This window comes from Miniopterus natalensis, chromosome 2, assembly GCF_054644295.1.
Source record: "Miniopterus natalensis isolate mMinNat1 chromosome 2, mMinNat1.hap1, whole genome shotgun sequence".
Lineage (NCBI taxonomy): Eukaryota > Metazoa > Chordata > Mammalia > Chiroptera > Miniopteridae > Miniopterus > Miniopterus natalensis.
This window is the reverse complement of record NC_142082.1, coordinates 125831402-125855134: the sequence shown is the minus strand read 5'-3', so window position 1 is coordinate 125855134 and position 23733 is coordinate 125831402. Positions and strand designations below refer to the sequence as shown.

Sequence of the window (23733 nt, the reverse complement as noted above, 5' to 3'; positions counted from 1 at the left end):
AATGAGCTTTTGCAAAGGATGATATTAGAGTTGGGTAATTTAATAGAAATGTATTGTGGATTCTGTTGTAAATGATGCATTTAACAACACCATTTGTAAGTCCAGCTCCTAATGGTGGTCTAATATATCTGTTTTTTTGGCTGTTAATTTCCAGTGAACCCCTCATTCTAAATAAAATAATCATCCATGGATACATAAACTAATTGAAAAATAAAGAACACCTTAATTTCAATGAGAGATGAATTCTCAATAAACTTTTACTTTATGTTTACTAATTCTACAATATTTAATATATTTGTTTTCATTGATTATGTACTAAAAGCTATTTTAATGATAATTTAATCCAGAAGAAAGGCTGTCATACTTAATGGTGCCGTAAAATTTTTGAAAATTAAAAATTTAATTTATACACATATTTTATTGAAGAGAATATGACAGGTTGATCAATAAAAAAACCTTTCAAGCATAACAACATATTGCATTAAAATAAAATCCTTCTGGGGCCTGGGGAATGAAAATGTAAGTTCAGAGAGAAAAAGGAACTATGTAAGATTTCCGACTGACAAAGGAGAGCTTGTTCATGTATTCTTCAAATAATTCTATTTTAAAAATATCATGGAACAATTCTATTTTTAAAATGTCATCCTTTAGTCCAGCTGGTGTGGCTCAGTGATTGAGCATCAACCTAGGATCTAGGAGACTGCGGTTCGATTCCTGGTCAGGGCACATACCTGTGATGCGGGCTTGATCCCCAATAGGGGGGCGTGCAGGAGGCAGCCGATCAATGATTTTCTCTCATCCTTGATGTTTCTCTCTCTCTGAAACCAATAAAAATATATTTAAAAAATATCATTCTTTAAAACACACATGAAATTATATTATTTGCAACCACTGATACACATAATAAAATTTTCAGATGTTAACCCCCAAATGTGAAAAGAATATTATAATTTTAAATAATATTTCCTAGAGCGCAGGAAAAACTCATGCTTTAGAGCAAATTTAAAAATTTTATCTGGACATATTTCCCCCCAACTCATCCTAGTAAATATAAACTCCTCTTGAAGAAGTCAGATAGTTTGTGGGTCAGTATCTTACCAATTGTGTGACATGAATACATTCCTAACTCACCATGCCCATAGTTTAGAAATCCAAATCTCATTCTTTGATTTTATATCTATCTATAACTATATCTATATGTCTCCAGCTACTCACTTCCCATGTACTACTTTATCTTCCCAAATCCCAACCTCCAGAGAAGAAAAAAATGAAAGCACGACACTATCCCACAGTCCTACGAGGCTACAAATCCTTAAGTTTTTCTATATAAGATTTCACAGTCTCTCAGGAAGTTTCCCAAACCTCTTCTGTAGGTCCACCTTTACCTATATGGCTGTATTTATATACCTATAAATACACTTGAATATCTATATATCTATATCTATATTCAATATCTTTTCCTTACATTACGCGCCCCAGTGTAGGAAGTTATTTAAAAATTGTATTTAAATTCATATGTATTTATTGGGGTATTTTTATGCAGTTAGGTAATATATATTCTGTTGATCTGCCTCACTATTCTTAAGTACAAAGGACCATGCTATATTTAACAATGTCTCTACTGATGTCCTATAAGAGCTTTTCAAGGTTCAGTCTCTTAGTCACAATGTTGCAAAGAACCTTCTTGCAAATATATCTTTGTGCCCATGTTTCATTATTTCTCAAGTATAGATTCCTATAAGTGAAATTACTTGGTGAAGACTGCACATGTTAACTTTTAATGGATATTATCCTCTCCCAAACTGTGCCATTTTACATTCAAATAACAATTGAAGAAATACGGATTTCCTTATACCACCATAAAAATGCATATAATCAACTTTTATAATGTTTTGCCAGTCAAACAGGCCAAGAATGGTTTCTTGTGAATACTTTAATTTGCATTTCTCTGACTTCTGGTGTATGATTACTCTGTGAGAAGCGGCATGCACTTAATTTGAGTTCCAGTAATACTGAGTTACTGTTCTTTCTCCCCTGGGCCATATTTACCAGCTCAGTGTGATCTGAATATGGCTTCTGATTCCCCTCTGACTTCAAAACACATCTTTTCCAGTTTTCTTTTTTGGATCATTTCCTCTTTCTATTTTTGCCTTCATCTATTTAAATACAGTGTGTGGAGAGGTCTTCCTCAAGCTGCTTGCTTTCACCCCAAGCGGCTGCCTTGCTTAACATAAATAGCTGGATGTTGCTTCTGGCAAGAACACAACCCAACCGAGGACACTCCCTGAAGGGCCAAAGGCACAACCACCTCACCTTCCATTTCTGTTTCTCCTGCTGTTAGTTTCTAGCACTTTGTTACTAAGTGTTAGAAAAGTTATTTTCTTCTATTAAGGTGGTGCTTTTGAAACTTTTTCACAAAATTGCTTCTACAAGCAGAGAAGAGTGAACTTAAAACTGATGATTTGCTTTCTTTATTCCAAACCTTTGAGTAAAGTTGAACGTATAGGAACATTTGTTGCTTTATCGTCAGTTCTTTTACTTTCTGACAGAGAATGTCCTGGTTTAGAAGCAATGTGTTAAGTTGAAGGGAAATAAAAATCAAAGAACTTACATGCTTATATGCATAACCCATGGACACAGGCATAGTGTGTCTTGGGTGTGGGGGGGAGGGGGTCAATGGGGAAAAAAGGGGGACATCCGTAACACTGTCAACAATAAAGATACATTTAAAAAAATCTCAAGGAAAAAAAGAAAATCAAAATCATGATTCATTAGATTCTGATTTATTACATTGATGGTTAGTCTTTTTTTTTTTTGAGCAGACACTTCAGAAAAGAAGATATATGAAGGTTAATAAGGACATAAAGAGATTTTCAACATTATTTGTCATCAGAAAAATGCAACTTACAACCACATGACATTCCACTATACACCCATTAGAATGGCTAAAATTTAAAAAGACTAAGTGATGTTATCAAGAACATAGAAAAACTGGAACTCTCAATTTCACTGATGGTAATGTAAAATAGCCTAGCAGTGCCTTATAAAGTTAAATATATACCTATCATTTGAGTCTAGGAACCATTCCACTCCTAGGTACTTACCCAAGAATAATAAAAGCATCTGCTCACATACAAAGATTTGTACATGTATATTCACAATACCTTTATTTGTAATAATCCCAAACTAAAAATAATCCAAATATCCATTAGCAGGTGAGTGGATAAATTATATATTCAGGGTGGGGCAAAAGTAGTTTTACAGTCGTTTGTGTGGGAAATAATACAATGATGAATAAATAATAATACAAGAATAAACTGTGTTTTGCGTACTCACAACTGCAAACCTACTTTTGCCCCACCCTTTACGTAATGGAACAAAAATAAACAACTACTATTATATACACTACAAAGATGAATATAAAAATATTTTGCTGAGCTGCCCTGCAGCCTGTTTGGACTATGGAGAGTCTGATGTAGGCAGAGTGGCCCCTGGGCCCTGCCCTGGTCAGTTCAGGAGATGTGCAATAACCTTGCTGGTACCTGAGTGTGTGTAATTTACTGGGGGGGCCATGCCTGGTAAAGCTGTCAGAATGAATATGATTCTTTTAAATATTAAAATAAAGATATGTACACAGGAAAAAAATATTATGCTGAGTTAAAGAAGCCAGACACACTTTATGCTTCTATTTAGGTAAAATCCTAGAACAGACAAAACTAATCTATAGTGATGGAAAGCAAAATAATGGGGGCTGAGGGCTGGTAAAATAGGTCAAGGGCACTTCCTGGGGTGATGAAAATGTTCTATAATTTGATTCTGAGGGTTACACAAGAGTGAATTCATTTCCAACATGCATCAAACTTATACTTACAATCAGTGCTTTTATTGCATATAAATATGCCTTAGTTTAAAATAAACACATTAGTATAGGTACTATGTTATGGAAGTTTAGAGATGAGGGATCATTAGAGGCTGGCAGTTTTAGAATGTAGAAACATCAGGTCTGGCTAAATTCTTTGGAAGGTAGCTGAAGATGACAGGAAAATTAAACCAATCTGGGAGTCAGATAATCCAGCTTTGAGGATGCTTTGTCTCATCTAAATTTTGTTTTTAAGATTGTAAGGTGCTAAAAGACCTTTCTCTGCTAGGTCAGTGAGCAGTGAGGAACTGGATAAAATGAGAATTCCTTGTGTATGGTCAGAAGGAAATTTAAAAAACATTTTCTAATACTTTGCAAACAGATTCTTAGAGGATACTCAAAGACGTTTGACACAAAGCTGCTTTAAAAAGGTATCAGAGACTTCTCAGTCTGAGGAAAGCTTCACAGTGGATTTGAAGATTTCTTTCATTTTGGCCAGAGAAAAAGCCAGAGATAGTCTAAAAGATTAATGTTAAAGCTGAAAATTTACCCTGCTGTTTTATTTCTTTCACTTGCCCAAAATGGTGTGTCACTTTTAACAAAAGTTAGATTTAGAATTGTTTGATTCTTGTGTATGTTCCCTTTCTAAAGCATAAACAAGACTGCTCAAATTATCTGCTCTCTATAGGAAGGCCTTCTCTCTCCCCCTTCTCTGTTATTATAATTTATTTATTTAACTTTTAATATTGAGATAATTGAGATTCCCATGCAGTTATACAGAAATAATAAAGAAAGATTCTGTACGTCCATCACCCAGTTTCCCACAATGTTAACATCTTGGATAACTATAGTATAATATCAGACTGGAAAATTGACATTGAATACAATTCATCAACCTTATTCAAATTTCACAAGTTTAACATACACTCATTTGAGAGAGTGAATGTATGTATTTAATTATGTGAAATTTTGTTGCATGTATAGGTTCCTGTCACCAGCACCAGTCGGGATACAAAACAGTCTCATCACCACAAAGATCCCTTATATAACTGCACCCTCTTCCCTCCCATTCATCCTTACTGCTGTGTATAACTCTTGGAAACCTCTAATAAGTTCTTCATTTATGTAATTTTATCATTTAATGGTTGTTGCAAAAATGGAATCATATAATATACAGCATCTTGGGATTAATTTTTTTCACTCAGCATAATTCCCTAAGATTTCATCCAAGTTGTTGTATCAAATTTTTATTGCTGAGTTATATTTCATGGTAGGGATGTACCACAGTTGATCCATTCACCCATTTGTTGTAGGACATTTGGGTTGCTTCCAATTTTTGGCTACTGTAAGTAACACAGTTATGAACTCTCATGTATAGGTTTTTGTGTAAACAAGTTTCCATTCCTCTGGATAAATGCTGAAGTCGAATTTCTGTGTTGTACGGTAAATGCATGTTAATGTTTTAAAAAGATTTCCAAGCTGGTTTCCAGTGTAGCACAATTTTTAATTCCCACCAGCAATGTATGTGTGATCCAATTTCTCTACATCCTTGCCAGCATTTGGTGGTGTCACTATTTTAATTTTTATTCTGATAGGTATGTAGTGATAGCTAATTGTGGTTTAATTCACGTTTCCTTAATAAAATTGCATTAAGCCTACCAATCAATTTGGGGAGAACTGCCATCTTTACTATGTTGAGTCTTCCAATCTATGAACATGGTATTTCTCTGTTTATTTAAGTTGTTTTGATTTCTTTTATCAGTATTTGGTATTTTCAGCACACAGATAGTGTGCATGTATTGTAAGGTTTATACCCAAATGTTTCGTTTTCTCTGGAGTAATTATAAATGTGCTTTAATTTTGGTTTACACATGTTCATGGTTACTATATAGAAATAACATTGATTTTTGTGTGCTGATCTTTTATCCTGTGACTTTGTTGAAATCACTTTTTAGGTGTTAAGAGTTTTATATTTGTAGAATTCTTGGGATTTCCTAAACAGGCAATCATGTCATCTGAAAACAGTGAGTTTTATATTTTCCTTTTAACCTCTCTGCATTTTCTTCCTTTTTCCTGCCCTATTGCAATGACTAGTACTTCTAGTACTATGCTGAATAGGAGTGGTGAGAAGCAAATCCTTGCTTTGCTCCCTATGTTAGAGGAAAGCATTCTGTCTTTGACCATTAAGAGTAATAGTTATGGGTTTTTTTAAGATGCTCTTTATTAAGTTGAAGTTGCTTTTGGTTATTCCTAACTTGCTTAGAGTTTTAAAATTATAAATGAGTATTTGATTTTGTCAAATGTTTCTTTCCTGCATCAATTCGTGCAATCATTATATTCAGACTGCCAATTCTTCCTCCTTATTTTGTAACTTGAGGGCTTATAATGATAAAATTTGCTATGAAAATGGAGTCTTGGTGGAAATCAGGTACAGACATGCCTAAGAAACATTAATAGGAGTATTGGAAGAAAATAAAGATTAAAGAATGGTTTCATAATAGAACAGAAATTCCTTACTGCACATAAACGTTGAGTGGAGGTCTGTGGCATTAAATATAACAAATGACAGTATAGAATACATGTATGTTTGAGTTCTGGAGCAAAGAGATACAAGAGCCACTATTATCTGGGGTTTGCTGTGCCCTAAATTTAGTATCTTCATTTCAAAAACAAATATTAAGTGGTAATATTTATTCAACTTTACAGGGACCTACAATCTAATCAACATACCCCATTTTTACTGTCTTTAACCCTCATATCCTCATTTTCCTCCTTACTCAGTTTTGATTCCATTGTTCATATTTAAAACTGTTCCCCTGACAGTAACCTTTATCTCCTCTGCCCAGCTTTCCCTCTGATGCAGTTGGCTGACTTTTAATTCTATTAAATCAAAATCCAACTACTCTAGGCCTGCACCCACATGGCATAGAGTGGTTCCAGAAAAACTTTAAATTTGTGTCCACTAATATAACGGGAACATCTAGGGCCAATCATCCTAAAGCCTAACATTTTCATTTTCTACTTACTCATCTTCTTAGACTGCTATAGAATATATTTTACCTTTTCCTCAAACCTTCAATACCTTCCCTGCTGATAACCTTGCTTCCTATTTTCACTGATAAAATAGACACAGTTGGGAGAGAATGTTCACAAGCACCCATTACCACATGTACCCACTTAATGACATGTACCTACTTAACCACTCACTTATACATGAATTGTGTATCTTCAAACCAAGGCTCACCTCTTTACTTCTAGAACCTCACAACCATTCTAGGACATAATTCCACTCCTGTGTCCAGATTTACTCTCTGACTGAATCATTCCCCTTAGCATATAAGCATATTATAATTAACTCCACCCTCACCCCATCTCTTAATCCTACACCGTCTTCTAGATGATGCCCCATTTCTCTACCACCCTTTTCAGAAAGAGCACTGGAAATATTTGCCTGTACTCTCCACTTCCCATGAACCACCCATTCACTCCTGAGCCTTCTCCATTTAGGCTCTGTCTCCAACATTCTACAGATCCTGTCCATGTGAAGGTCAATAATGGCCTCCTCATTGCCCCATAAAATGATCCATTCTTCGACCACGTGTTCTTGACCATCAGCAGTACTAACACAAAAATCTTAATCTTCTCCTCACACCTGCATCTCCCTAAGCCTTTGCATCTCAAATGTCAACTCCTTTCTTCTAGTTGCTCAGATCAAAATCCTGGTGTCAACCATGAGGTCTCTCACACATACACCATGTACAATCCTTTAGCAAAATTACATCACTTCTCACTAGCTCTACTGCTATCAGCCTAGTTCAAGTCACAACCATCTCTTGCATAAATCATCTCAATAACCTCAGAACTGTTCTTTTTTTTTTTGAATCTTTCAGTGAATTCTCATCATATTCACCAGAACTAGTCCTTTAGGACTCACAATGGATTGTAATTCATCATCTTAACACTCTCCAATGATTTTTCATAACTCTCAGGATAAAGGTAAAGCCTTTAAAATGGCCAAGAAAACCTTATACGATTTTGGTTCCCCGTTACCTTTATGATCGCACATCCTTTCCCTCTCTTCCTAACTTAACTCTAGCCACATTGGTCTTGCTATGTTTCAGTCACACCAGCTACATTCCTATCTCAGGGCCTTTGCTCTTGCTGCTGTTCCCTCTCCCTCAGTTACCTACATACTTGATTTCCTACAGGTCTTTTTTCAAAGGTGAGGCCTTCCCTGTCATACTTAATATTGTAAGCTTCTTCCTGGGCCCATCACTCTCTATATCCCTTCTTTTATCCCCATTTCTTTTACTTAATTAAAAAAAAAATTATCTGTCTCCCTACTAGAATGTAAGCTCCATGAGGTCAGGAATTTTAATCCACCTTGTTCACTATACTAAGAATAGTATTTGGCATACTGTTGTTTCTTCATAAATATTTGCTCAATAAATGAATGAGTGAATAAATACATAAATGAATAACAAGGATGATAATCTTAGATCTTAAGGTTTCTTTTCTGAAACTTGTCCCAACACTTACATTAGTGGCCATGCCAAAAAGAGAATGATGTAAATTGGGGAACACATTGCAGGACCCTCCTTGTGGTACCAGAATATCTAAGGAGAGCTGCAGTTTTTTCAGAGGTGTGGGGCAGATCCTGGGCCAGGAGAAAACAGGCTCAGGATGCTCATCAGCACAGAGATATGGCTTATTAAGAGGACTACTGTATGAAATCAAGTAACAGCCCTCATACCAGGTGTGTGAACACTGCATCATGTGAAACAACCGATAAATGCGGTATGCAGTTCAAGTTGCAATACTTACTGACTTTAAAGATCTCAAAGGAAATGATATTGGCAATTGTTTTCATGATGCCATTAACGGTGCTGCCTAGTTGCTTTGTTTTTTATCATCACCATCATATTATTACATAATATAGTATGTATTTGAAAGGCACAATTAAAAAAAAATTTAAGTAAGAATTTTAGACCTACCTGGGATGTTTTTTCCTATTCTTGAGTTGTTAAATAAGTACCAAGGAAGTAGATAATGGTTTTCTGAGACAAAAACCACAGTGCCTAGTGGCTGTGTTTTTCTAAATCTCCATAGTACTGGAGTGAATTTTAAAGCATGTGAAAAATTATCTTTCAGTTAAAGCACGGTTAACTCGTTATTTTTGTTTACTGTTCATGATCTATATCATTTTTGAATGGCTGTTGGGTAAATGAAGGCCATTTAGTTTTGTTTACAGTTGCTGGAACTTTTCAAAATCAGGTGGTAATCTCATAAGACACTTCTCCCTAGGAGATTATGTGACTGGCAAAAACCTATTTTGATGATTAGGAAGAAATTACAGATTATCTTAAGTGGTTATTAACAAAAAAAATAATGATGTCTGTGATATTTATTTTCTGCAGAATCTGATTTTTAAAAATGGGATTCAGCTCTTTTCCCTTTACTTCTAGATACTTTTTTTGTTTATTACTGAGCCTTCTCTGACAGTCACTTCTCTTTGCGGATATACTTTCAGTTCTACAGAGTCTGTGGGCAAAGATATTAGAAAAGCAAGTAAATCACCATGATGTTCTATAACATCATGCAAATAATTCCTTGAGCAAGAACTCCAGACTAACAAATGAGAGCATGTGGATCATTTAGAATGGTTTTCTTTTTAGAACCAATTGCCTGGGAATTGAAAAATTCAAAGTGCTTTTTCATGGCGTTATTTGAATTCATTAAAAAAAATTCACTTCATTTAGACCTATTTCCGTGTCTCCTCAATTTGCCCTCCTGAGAAAGAACTGGAGAATGTTGCACTTTGGGAAAAATTTAATTAAGTCAGTTCACAAAGGAACATTAGAAGATAAAATTCCTCAGGCCCCATCCTTTCTGGCATTGTGGCAACAGACAGGAGGTGAAGCTCAGAGCCGGCCCTCTCTCTGCAGAGCAGAAGCTCCCCTCACAGGTGGGCAGGAGTGGGAAGGTTGGGGAAGTGGGGCTGAGGCCCAGATCCCAATGCATTCTCTTATTCTAATGCAATTTCAACTCTCTAATACATATGAGGCGTGTCAGGAGCATTCATATTTTGAGCTTGAGGCAATCAGATCTGAGGGCTCATTCTGTTCATTCATAATGTGGATTACATTTTATAATGTTGCTAGGACTTGATTATTTGCACATCCTGGAAGGTATAGCTCCTGCTCTGAACATTTAAAAGAAACTGCTACAGAGCTCTGTTAAACAGAGAATCACTATAGGCAAATCTCACAGAAATAAAGAAATCATCCTATGACCATGGTTTTAGAATTATATATTTGAATGACTATCACGCCAGCAGTTTAATTTGACTATTGTGGCAAGCGCTGAATATGAAGGAGTGGCACAGAGAGCTAAGTGTGGACTTTATGACACTGCAGGTTAGACTAGTGACAAATATAACACTTTTACTCAGACCATGGAGAAACATACAGTGTTTGCATGGAAAATAATACAATAATTAATGAATAATAATGCATGAATAAACTCTGTGCTTTGAGTACTCACAGACGTAAACCTACTTTTGCCCCACCCTGTATATATACCTCTCTCATCTATTTATATAGAAATACAGAAAATAAACACACATGCACATACCCAAATAAGACATAATGATCACAGAAAGTATCTGTAAACATTAATGTTAACTTGTGGACATACATTGATTTTAAATACATCCTTGACTTTAAATAGCTTTGATTTTCTGTCTAGAAGACAAAAGAGAACATTAATTGCTATCACTTGCTAAGTTTACCTAGTTGAATGTTAGCGCTTCTAAGGAAGGAGTCAATACTCATTACTTTTCCACATTGTAAGATTAAAGGAATAAATGATCCTTTGAAACTAAAACTGAAATTCTCAGAAATGTCAAGAGAATATTTTGCTCAGGCTCACTTTACTAGGAACTGAACAGAGACCATAAAAGCTTTGTGACATTAAAGTGAAAGGTTGTTGGTATATAATATAACCCAATTAATTAGGATCTGCTTAATTCGTTAACAAAGTAGATATAAAATGTATTTTGCTGCTTTCAAAAACTTGTTTTAAAAGCCTCACATATTTAACATGAATGTAATAAAAATGAGGAGAGGTAAAAACACCTGGAGTTAAGCTGTGTGGTGGGTGAAGGTACCATTTATTTGAATACAGCAAAACCCCTACACTGATACCAGCCTGTGTCCCAGGAATCTTCTGGATGGCACTACACAGCAGCTTATTTATTAAGCTTTATTTAGCTTAAACTGAAAGAAGACACACCTTTATTATTAAAGCTGAAGGTGAAACAATATCAGAAAAAAGGTCACGGGTTTTCATGGTCCCAGATAAGAAAGCCCTTTCCTTAATTTTTTTTGGGGTGTGTGTGTGCAGTTAAACTCTAAGAACAAGGACCCAAAAGTTAACACATACCCAGGCAAAGGTTAAGTGGAGGACTACCGATTGAACGTTGCCACCCTAAAGAGCCTTTTAATTTGCTCCTGTACCAAATCCATAGGAAACCAGAAATGTGTCAGAATGTCATGGAGAAATTCAGATATCAAAGGGTGCACAAGTTAACAATTAAAATTCATTTCTGAATTGGAAAGCACAGTAAACTACTTTTAGAGACAAAGCATAAGACTTAAGTTAAAAGGGACTAAAGAGTTAAATTCTAAGGTTTTTACAGCTTTACTGATAGTATTTGGCTGCTTTGGTTCTATAACAAGATTTTCTTAGAATGCTTTTTTGTTGTTTGTGTGCTTCCAGCACAGGCAACAGATAGCTTATGACATTCAGGTTATAGGTCAAATATGAGGCCTTACTGCACATCCAGGGAAAATTACTTTTTGCATAACAAACGGTGCAACCTTCAACTCCTAAAAGGGCAGAAGGAGTTCAGCTATGGACATTTACACTCTCAAAGAGATCAGATCACACTTGATTTTCACTTGCTTTGAAAGAACCGCATAAACGCAATTTCAAAATTTATTTCTCCATAATACCACACACACAGACACACACATACACAACACCACAACAAAACCCTTAGCAATACATTCTAACATATCTAGGTGTTTCTAAGAGGAGAAACTATTCTTTTTTGTTTGGCTATTTAAAAGATTATTATAGTATCTCTAATACATGGAGAATATTAGGGAATACATAACATTTCCCTTCCAATAAGAGATGCTTCAACATACTGTACTGAGTTTTCCTCATTCCTTTATAAGTGCAGCATAATTAAAATAAACGGAGTAAGGCAACTCAATGTAAATTCGATCTGATGTTAGAAGGAACCTGCACATAAGACTAAATCAGATACAGAAGCTTTGCTAAAATAGGATTAAGCAGCATTTCAAATCACCTAGAATCAATTCTCATGGGACGGTGTTGTAGAAATGATACTGACTTAAGAAAACATTTTTCTTATGGAAAAATAATAAGTCAGAGCTTGTCACTTATGTTATCCAAGACAAGTTTGGTGATTACCCTGTAAATGAACATCGATTTTTGTGTGGACTCCAATATTTCCAATCTCTGAGAAACTGTTCTGGTATCCTGACTGTCCAACTGCAGAATTATGGCAAATATCTTTTAGTGAAGTGGTTGCTTCCCTGAGAAAACAAAGAAATTACTTCACATCTGAGTTTTACCACACTATTTTCTAAGACTAGCTTTAACACAGCAGAGGGAAAAAACACACACTAAAAACAAAACCCAAACCTCAAAACCTTATGTATTTATTGTTACGGGCTTACCCACAAGGTGGCACTAAAGAGAAAAGTGACAAAAGTAAAGATCACAGGCAACTTTTATACTAAACCAATTCTATTATGAGAATTAAACCTATTTCACGACATGATCATCCAAATTTTAACTGCTATTAACTCAAAACATTTATATTCAGGGTAGTTGCTTTTTTCCTATAGACTGCTTTGGAGTAAAAAAAGTTTCATTCACTCAAGCAGCTGGTTATTTTCAAAAGTTAGCAGTTTAAGCCCTGGCCGGACAGTTCAGTTGGTTCGAGCATCTGCCTGATACACCAAGGTTGTGTGTTCAGTCCTGAGGCAGGGCACATACAAGAATCAACCAGTGATGCATAAATAAGTGGAACAACAAATCGATGTTTCTCTCTCTTTCTCTTCCTCTCTCTTTCTCTCTGTCTCCCCCTTCCTCTCTCTCAAATCAATAAATTAAAAAACATTTAAAAAGTTAGTAGTTTGAATGTTCCTGTGTAGTATTTCTTCTGTAGGAAAGTTTTTCTTTCCAGATGCAGACCCCATCCATGGTCATCATATGTTATACATTATGACCATTTCTTTTTTATGTTTTGTATAGTGCAGAGAACTTAATGTTTTCAATATAAATGTAAAAAACACCCGTTTTAACGTTATAATATCTGTAGTATAATGATATATTTAGACTTTTAATATTTATGGTAATAACAAACAAATAACTTTTTAAACCACCAAGAAAAAAGCATTTTAGCTAAAGACTTTGAATTCCAAGAATGATTTCTATACATATCTCCAAATACATATTTCACCTGTCTTTCAGGGTATCTGGCGTACACTTCCAGGATGTGAATGGAGAAATGTTCTCAGAAAACCATGTCTAGAGAAAAAAAAAGGTATGATTTTGGCATAGCGTTGGTATATAACCCTGAAAGTAAAGAGGCATGAATGATCCTTAGTTATAGCTCCACGTGGTGGAAGGAACTGGATCTTTTCTAGCCAACATCTCTGATTATGAGCAAAAAGGTATAGACCACAAGAGTCTATTCTTCAGTTTATAATTAAGAGATATGTTATGCATAGACAGTCCTGAAACTTGAAGGGAAATACTATAATTTGTCTATTTTCATAGTTTAGAAGTAGGAATTCAACCAGTTGAAAACCAACCCAATTTTAAGTTTTACTATTGGGTACTATATATATAGCTAGCAAAATATTTTCTAACAAAATATGTGTTACTTCTCACTCAGAAACAACTGTATCTTTGACTAGAATACTGACTCAGCAAATTTGTATAATATGTAAAATAAAAAAACACTCTAGATTAAATCAGCTCTCAAAAACTCACCTTCAGGTATATAACCTCAAGATTAGTGGTATTTTAATATCTAAAAGAGAAAAACTTCACCGTATTTCTCCTAATCTCTTCATCAAGCCATTTACAGTGATCATTTGCTACTCAAATTTAAGAAAATATTGTAATTACCTCATTTAAAGAACTGTAGTGATAAACGTTTATATATCTGCCTATCTGTAGGTTTTACAAGATAAACAATGTTTTATTATTAAATGGAAGAAGAGTGAATAAAATGATTGGAATATAGAAAAAGCATGGATTAGAGGATACACATGGAAGAAATAAAGCAGGATATTTTATGTCTTTATGTGACTTTACATTTATGTGTGCATGTGTGTGTCTTTGTAGTGGATACTTTCTATGGTTTGAAAGAGGTGTCACCACTTGCATTTCATTTAATTCTTTTTTAACCCTCACCCGAGGATATTTTTCCCATTGCTTTTCACAGAGAGTGGAAGGGAGGGAGAGAAAGAAAGAGAAACATCGATGTGAGAGAGACACATGAATTGGTTGCTTCCTGCATGAGCCCTGGTTGAGGTGTCAAATAAGTCTGGGTCAAGAATCCATTTTTTAATGCATTCAAGAGGTAAGATTTCTAAGGCATATAAACTGCTTGTTCTGCAGTATGAATATAAGCTATAGTTGACTCTTTCAACCAGTTAGTTCTCAAACCAGGATGAATAGGACTCTCCTTTTTTCTATCATTACTTTATAAAATTACAACTATTACTCTGCTTAGGATGATACATTTTCTCTACTTATTCATTTCATTTAACAAATACCAACATCGCACTCATCCTGTGCTGGGCACTGGATCCTCCAACAGGGTGGAGACCATGGCTGTCAGGTTCCATGCTATACCTCTAGCACTCGAACCAGCATTGACTTCATAATTCACACAGCAAATATCAATTACGCAAGTGGACAGTTGACATCTGGCTTACCTTTCAAGAAGTAATATGGCATAATGGATAAACGGACAGGTGACGAAGTAATTCTAGTTTGGAATTCCAGTTCTGCAACCTACTAACTAAATGGCTTTGGCAATGTAATTAATCTCTCTGAGCCTCAGTTTCCTCATTTGTTAAATGAGGTAAATAACATCATTGATCTCATGAGGCTATTTTCATGATTAAACAAGATAACAAAATGCTTAGACAAATACCTGATGCAAGGTAACTCCTTGAAAAATCTTTGCTATTATTATTAATTCTTCTTGTCATATTTATTTAGAAACACAGATTTGAACAACTTAACTGCATGATAAAAACTATGTTGGTATAGTTACTATTTCCATTTCTTGAGCTACTAGTCAAATTGACTAGTTCAACAGAAATACCTCTGGAAAGTTACCCAATTTCTTTCCTGCTTGTAGAATTTGGTGTATATCATGTTTGCAGGTTTCGTAAATAAACTACAAACATTTCCATGATACAGTCTTTGCCTTTTAATGGAACTTCCTTACTGGGGTCATAAACCAAAGAGCCCACTTTGGACACTGAAGAGTTTTAACCTAGTGTTGGAACCCCCAATAACAGTACAACTTTCTTGAGGTCTTAATTCTCTCCTCTCTGGGTGTAACATTTAATGGCAGAATTGGGAATGACCCTAGATATTCGGTTATCCTTTTTCTTATATTTGCCATCCAGAAAGACTCCTTTTACGCTGTCAGACTTTTTCTGTTTTGGTGTAAGCATAATTAGGAGACTTTCCTAGGAGTAATAGCACGTAGTTATTAATAGATTAAAACATGTTTTCTTTTTAAAACAACTTCGTAATTTTACCTGTTTTTATGTGAGAAAAAAGACAATCAAACTCAGATATAATTTCCGTTCAGATTAATCTTTTTAAATAAACAAATGCAAGACAATAGTTCAATCAAGGTGTTCATTGTAGTTGGCAGACATCATGAAATTGTTTCAATGATGGCTAATTTTAAACAGTTCTCCTCTTTCCATCTCTAAGATCTTGAGGAATGTTCTGGCTGGAGAGGTGTTTCTTATCTAAAGCTCATCAACAATGTTGAAAGATGCTGTGGTCAAATGGTATGAACATTTGAAATTATGCAATATAAAAACATAAATAAATCTCTAATAATGTGAGTTCTTCCAAACAAGATTTCATCATATTATCACAATCTTAAGTTTCAAAGTGCGGTTTTATTGTTGCCACATGGCAGCAGCACTTTAGCAGGTAAACAGAGACTCCGCCATTCATCATCAGCATTGGTCTCCAATTGTGTGAGGTCTTCAGGAACATATCCCTCTCATAAAATATATCAGTCCTATTTTCACTGCCAAAGGAGCTGGGGTTGTTTTCTTACCCCCTCCCATCCCCACCATATGCTTTTGCCAGTACAGCATATTTTCATAAAGTCTCTTTACACAGGAAACTTATTTAAATTTAAATAAAGTTAAGTTTTTAATTATATTTTTTTGCTTCTCAATGAAGAAGATTAATTAGACTAATGTATTAGCTTTGGAATTCTTTCAAAAAGTTTGAGGACTGGAAGAGACTTCTGAGGATACCTCATCTAATTCCTATACATCGATACACCAAGAAATTATGCCTCAGCAACTAGGTTAGGATAATGTAGGCAGGTGAGGGCAGATAAGAATTAGTTCTTTCTCCTGAGCCAAGATGCTTCTGATGCAGAGTGCTAATCACACTTGAAGGGGCTGAGTATATAAGGACACTTAAGTGTGCCTCTTCATACAAACCAGTGTGAAAAGAAAAAAAAAAGCAGTTCAAGTGTGAACAATCAAAGAGAGTAAAGATGCTGAAGCCAGCTCATTCACTGAGAGTAGTTCATTTTGATTATTTACCGGGAACAAAGTATAGATTTAATTCAAAATCACTCCTATTTGGCCTCATGCGTATTAAGCACTCAGACTGTCTTAACTTTAACAAGCTCCTAAATCACATATGACCACAAAATGGCTTTAAAGACACTTATTAACTAAAGAAAATAATCATAAAATCCTCCCAACAATAAACGTGTTTCTGAGAGAAGCATCAGAAAGTCTTATTCTACCACATGGCTCTAGTATTGGCAAAGCCAAAACTATCTCAAATTTAGATCTACAGCACTGAAGGCAGCTTCCTCATAGGGGTATTAGTGAATCATTGCTTTAATATTTTTGTTAGGTATACAATCTGAATTTTTTTTTTTTTTGGTTAGAGGGTAGAATGGGCATTCTCTAGAAAATAATATTAAAATATTATTTTACCAAAGAGTTTGCTTCTCAAGGGAAGGGTGCTATATACTTTCAGAAGTTAAAAAAAGAAAAACTCACTGGGTTGCTTTTGTAACATAGACATGAGAGAGGAAAAAAAAATTTACCCTCTTGACCTTGATATTGAGTTTACTGGATAAATGCGCACTTTAGGGGAATCAGTGTTTAATAAGTTGTGTCCACTTCATGTTAATAAGCTTGTGTCCACTCTGCTTGGATCTCAAAGATAACCTATCCACTAATTTAATCACAGTCAGCAGAGACTTTATTAATTGGTAAATATATTCTTTAATTCTGAAATATTTGAGAATTGTGTCATATGTAACTTCAAAAGCACATAAGCCCTTTGAGAATCGTGCTTATATAATTTCAAAAGCACATAAGCACTTTGATAAAACACAAGGAAGCCCAGTAAAGGCTTTCTTTGAATCTTTTCTTGACTAACATCATTTAGAGGAAGGTTTTAAATATTGCTTAGTGGGTAAACTCTTCATTCAGATTGTGGTTCTCAGACTTCTGGAGGTGCTTCCAGATTCCTCTAATAATCCAAAAGAGTTGAATCAATGAACTTTAGATCAATAATCCTGAATTGCCAGACTCATACCCTGAGGTCAGAGAAGTCTGGTGACCTGCCAAGAGTCACACAACTCTTTCTGCCTGCCTGTACTGTATTTCCTGATTCTGTGAGAAACCCCCCCCCACAAAAAACTAACGAACCCCAACTCCTCACCTCTTAAAATGTATACAGGCAGACACATATGGACAGCAAGAGCATAGAGATTTGAAAATAGAGCAAAAAAAAGTAACTTGAACAGAATGTGGCATTTCCCTTGGTCTGTTGCTAACGGCCCACATACAACACGCTTTAAAAAAAACACCCCACCCTGGCACTTCTTTTCATCATTTAAAAATGCTTCAAATGGACATTTAGAATGTATGGCACTGGGGCTGTACTTCATTTGGGAAAAATGGCAAAGAGCTTTATGGAGCAAGGCTATGTTTGCAGTGGTTGCCCTGTTAAAGATGATGGGTATTTGGTCTCTTCTCTTTGGTCAGGCTTCTTTTAAAGCCAGACACAATATTTTAGTATATATTTTCAGGACTCCAAAGCAAGTAGCATGAAACATTCCTTTTTGTAAGAAAAATAATTATGGATGTGATTTTTAAAATCCCTTTAGGATTTGAAGATGTGAAAGAAATAGAAAAGGAATTACTTCATTCTCTTTTTACTTGGTGCTTTACATTTTTTGTTTATGACTCTGCAGCCCATCACACTGTTTTATAAAAAACTAGAGACTCCCGCCTCTACTTGTTACCATCGGGATGTCTCTTCTCTGAATATTGTTCCAATTAAGGTTTTCACACAAATTCTAAGGGTTGGATAGCCCATATACATGTGCACACGCTACACTATAATTTAAAACTTCTCTAAACTTAGACAAGAGTCCCTAACCAGCCAATGGTCTACGGACCTGTTTTGATACTTCTGTCAGCAAACACATTTCACTGATAACTATTCTGAAAGAGTTTAAACAATTTTCATGATAACACTAAAAACTGCAAAGAGGTAATTGTGGCTAGTTGAAGTGAAACACTGGGCAGTCATGAAATATATTTGTTCACTGTTCTAGTAAGCCTAAAGTAATGGGGCTCATCTCCCCAGCTTTTCTCCGTCTCAAGTTTTTAGTCTCGAATGATACACTGAAGGGGTTATAGTTTAATCATTTCCCCAATCTAAAAAATGGAAATTACTCGATGGGGAAAAAAAATCTTTTCTTCCCAAGGATTCTAATAGTGCACTGCTAACCCTTCTCTGTGCACACCTGGACACATCACACTGTGTAATATATGTAGTTGGGCTTTGGAGAATATATTTCACTTTACATACAACCCTCCAAATCTCCTGGCGAGCTTGATGTGAAATCTGACACAGCTAAGTCTCTCCAGCAGGATCTTCCTGGGCTCTGGGTGTTAACAGCCTAAGGCTTCAAGGGTCCCTCAGGGGAGACCCGGCGAGGCTGAGTCGGAAAGAGGGGTGACTGCGGGGCTTGTTGCGCTGAAGATTTACAATGTACTTCTTGCTGGCGGCTCAGCAACCCCCTCTGTGGCTGTGGGTGTCTAGTGTGACAGAGGAGAAAAGCTCTCTAATCTCCCAGCGCCTGCCTCAGCCTCTCGCCCTCCCCTCCCTCTCGCCCTCCCTGCCTCCCCGCGCTCTCTCGCTCTCCTCCGCCTTTCTCCGGGAGTTTCGGTGCCCGAATGCAGCCAGAGTAGCCTTGGCAAACTCGACCCGGAGCCTGTGCACACGCACACACGCGCACACACATGCACACGCACTCACACACCCGCACCCCGGCTCTCCCCACGGGGACACGGAGCAAGCCCGGAGCTTCATCTACCTGAAGGGGATGGCCCGGCCGGGCACTTCTTGCTCACTTGTCATCTCCCGAGGTCAGAGCAACGTGGGAAAGAGAAAGGCTCGCTGTCCGGTCCGCAACCGCTCGCCGTTTGCCGCCACCACTGCTTAAAGTGTCCAGGGCGGAGGAGAAGGCTTTTCCAGGACAGATTCCCGGCGCAGCTCTGCGGCCCTGGGACGTCGCCCGGCTGGTTCACCCCCGTCTCTTCCTCCCCGGCCATCCTCTCGTCCCCGGCTGCGGGGTGCACGGCTCAGGAGCCTCCGCTGCTGCTGCCGCCGCTGCCGCCGCCGCGAGCACATCCCGCCCGGAGGACTGAACGCCGCCGCCGGGGTGGGGAGAGAGAGCGGAAGCCCTAACTTCCCTCTCCACCGCTCCCGGTCCTTTCCAGCGGAGGACCCGTTGGAAGGCTCCCGCGGAGAGCCAGGCGAGAGCTCGGCCCGGGGGAGCGCGAGCCGGGAGCCCCCGGCGCCCGGGGGAGGGGCAGCACGTGGCCCGGCGCCAGGCGCCCGCCGGAGAAGTAGCGCGCGCCCGGGCGAGCGACACGCTCTCCGAGTTGGGCGCGTCCCAGAGCTCGCCGCCCCGCGCCCCGGCCGCCCGAGTCGGCAGAGGGGCGGGGCCGATGGGGGCCGCCGAGGTGGCTGCCGCTTGCGGCTAGAGTCCGTCTTAAAAGCACCCAGGCCAGCGTCCCCAGGGTCCCGGCCGGCGTCGCGCCCTCCGCCCGCGTGCGCTCTCGGATGCCTGCGCGGGCTGCGGCCCGGGGGGCCGGCGCGCGGGGGGTGCCGGAGGGGGCGGGGGAGGAGGAGGAGGCGGTGTGATGGCCCTGGACGGCGAGCGGGGGGAGCGGGAGGAGGAGAAGGAGAAGAAGAAGAAGAAAAAGAAGAGGAGGAAGAAGAAGGAGGAGGAGGAGGGGGCCGAGAGGAGCCGCTCACCCTTCGCCGCCACGATGGGGGAGAACGACGCCGCGCTCCGGGCCGGCGGCAGGGGGCTCTCGGACCCGTGGGCAGACTCCGTGGGGGTGAGACCCCGCACCACCGAGCGCCACATCACGGTGCACAAGCGGCTCGTCCTGGCCTTCGCCGTGTCCATCGTGGCGCTGCTCGCGGTCACCATGCTCGCCGTGCTGCTCAGCTTGCGCTTCGACGACTGCGGGGCGAGCGCGGCGCCGGGCGCGGACGGCGGCCCCGCGGGCTTCCCGCCGCGCGGCGGCAACGGGAGCCTTCCGGGTTCCGCCCGGCGCAACCACCACGCCGGCGGCGACTCCGCGCCGCCCGCGGCGGGCGGGGAGCCCGCCCCTGGGACGCCGTCCCCCCAGCCGCCGTCGGAGGAGGAGCGGGAGCCGCCGCAGCCCTGGACGCAGCTGCGCCTGTCCGGCCACCTCAAGCCGCTGCACTACAACCTGATGCTCACCGCCTTCATGGAGAATTTCACCTTCTCCGGCGAGGTCAACGTGGAGATCGCGTGCCGAAACGCCACCCGCTACGTCGTGCTGCACGCCTCCCGCGTGGCGGTGGAGAAGGTGCAGGTGGCCGAGGACCGGGTGGCCGGGGCTGTCCCGGTGGCCGGCTTTTTCCTCTACCCGCCAACCCAGGTCTTGGTGGTGGTGCTGAACAGGACCCTGGACGCGCAGAGGAATTACAACCTGAAGATCATCTACAACGCCCTGATCGAGAACGAGCTCCTGGGCTTCTTCCGCAGCTCCTACGTGCTCCACGGCGAGAGAAGGTACGAGCGAGGCGGCGCCGCGCGCCCCACCCCGCCGGCTGCCCCGGCCCGGCGGCCGGCCGGCGGCCCCGGGAGCCTCCTGGCGGCCGAGGCCCGGGAAGCGAGGGGTGGGGGAAGAAACAAAGGTAGGGGCGGACCGTCGCCCAGAACCCGCAGGGTCCCCTAGACGCCAGGGCTCCCACTGCTGCCAGCTCCACAAACTCCTTCACCGGTGGCGAACCGAGGCCACCCCCTGCTCTAGTCCGACCACCCTCCGGGTCAAAGCTCCTTAGCCAGCCGGGCGCACGGCTCCTTTTTCTTCTTTTTTTGTTTTTAAAGGATAGTGTGTAATCTGATGGATGCCTGGGTGACATCAAAAGCCTGCCAAGTTACCGTCGAGGGAAAACACGTTAGCGACAAAAGACGGGGGCAGCGGCTCGTCACGGGGAGCTGTCGGCGCAGAACAGGGCAGGGCATAACCCCTCCTTCACCCCCCCCCCCAAAAAAAAATGTTCGCCTGCCCTATTTGGCAGGTACAGGGCAGAGGATGGGCTTTAGCTGCATAAAGTTTTCCAAAACTGGAAGTTGAGGTTTAGAGGAGTAAGAGCGAGCCAGTCCGGCGACAGACTCAAGGGGAGGGGCCGGTGAGAATGTCCCTGCGTGCGCTGCCGGCCCGCTGCTAGCCCGGGGTGACTCCAGTTGTTGGCTCCTGAGTTACTGACTGATCCTGGTGAAAGGAGGGAAAGCTAGCGGCTAGTCTCACATGCCTTGTTAGCCAGTACCTGGGTGGTTTTTAGATTTGGGCAGTATTCTGCTTTTTGTTTTTTGAGAGGCTGTGGGTGTTTTTACCACTTGTTTAGAGATCAGACTTGGGGGTCCAAAAGAACTGGGTTCGAATCCCCGCTGGAGTCTTGAGCAAGCTGAATAATCGAAGTCATCAATTCCTGATGATGACTACCTCTAGTGCTTATTGAGCAATGTATGTTAACTCAGTCATACAAGAATCCTATGGATTAGGTGCTGCCAACACTCCCTGTTTAACAGATGGGGAAATGAAGGCACAGAGAAGTCAAGGAACTTGTCACATAGTGAGCCCACAAAGCAGGGATTTAAACCCAGGCAGTGTGGCCCCAAAGCCCATATTTTTATTTTAAATTTGGGGATGATAATAATGGTACTATTCTCATAGGAGTGTTACAGGTGTCCATGGTCTAATGCACTGAAAATCACTTAACCCTATACCTGGCATTTAGAGTCTCCACAATAAATGTTAGCTTTTATGAGTGCCTGGTGGTAGTAAGCCCTCAAGCATATTGTTGAATGAATAAAAATGTTATTTTTGCCCTAACCCATTGCTTTAAAAATGACTGATTAAATGACTATAGGACTTATGAATAACCAAACTGAACAAAAAATGAAATTGAGAACCTTAGAAGTAGAGGCAGGTTGGAAATCAGTAATGGTGCCCCTGTCAGAGTCTCCTATGTTCTCAAGTCATTCTCCCAACTGCAGAAAACTGGGGCTCTGAGCAGCCAGGGTGCCTGAGGTCAGTAGGCTTGCCAGGGGAGAGCTGGGACTTGAACTTTGGTTTTCTGATCCCTGGACCAGGGCTCATATTGTCTGGACACTCTCAGAAGAAGTTATTCTATAAGAGGTTGGGGAAATTTTAGTGCGTTACAGGAGAACACCAGTGTTTTATTATTTATAGAGTACTCTGAAGTAACCTCATGTAAAGAAATTGCCCAGTGCTTTAGTAGTTGTATGACAGTTAAAAATCTGTATGCGAGTGTGTAAGTTACCCATTCTCCTAAGGTCAGATGTGGACAATTTAAACTCCCTTCCACCACGCCCTCCAACATATTCTAAAGAATACAGATTAAAAGTATTTTTTTAAACCCATGATCCTATCAAATATAGGGAAAAGGCATAGAAGGCAAATTTACATGTTACGTTTAGCAACAAGCTTGTTATATCAAAATGTCAATAGTGGGAGCTGCATATCATTACTGATAAATCTGTGGTGAAATAAATACTTTCAACAAATCCTGTTTTATGAGCCATACCAAAACATATTTGGTGGAGCTGAGCTTGTTTGGATCAGTGCTTTCAAATTAACAGGATTCTTAAAAAAGACCAGATGCTTCTGCTTGACCCCTTAACTGATTTCTTGTACCCCTGATTTCTTGACCCTTAACCGATTCAAACTCCCTTCTTCAGGTTTCTCCAAAGATATGAATAACTTGGTTGAAAGTTTAGCCTAGTGCATCTGTGGCTAAACCCTGCATCCCAATAGAAATGCGGAATTCCATGTTTCTGAAGATTCCAGGGTGGTTTTATTTCTAAACAGCATCTTAGAGAAGGTCTTGTTTTTCTCTCCCTACCCCTCCTTGAATACAAGAATGACTATTTTAATTTCTTG

The 23733-nt window shown here is 39.6% G+C and overlaps 1 protein-coding gene across 1 annotated transcript in view; it reads left to right on the top strand.

The window, feature by feature from the left end:
- Positions 1 to 20427: 20427 nt before the first annotated feature.
- The window catches only part of TRHDE (thyrotropin releasing hormone degrading enzyme), a 326844-nt gene continuing 323538 nt past the window's right edge, over positions 20428 to 23733 (top strand). Inside the window, exon 1 of the mRNA XM_087814534.1 lies at positions 20428 to 21335. Coding sequence (XP_087670660.1) covers positions 20428 to 21335 — 908 coding nt within the window. The remainder of the gene's footprint in view (positions 21336 to 23733) is intronic.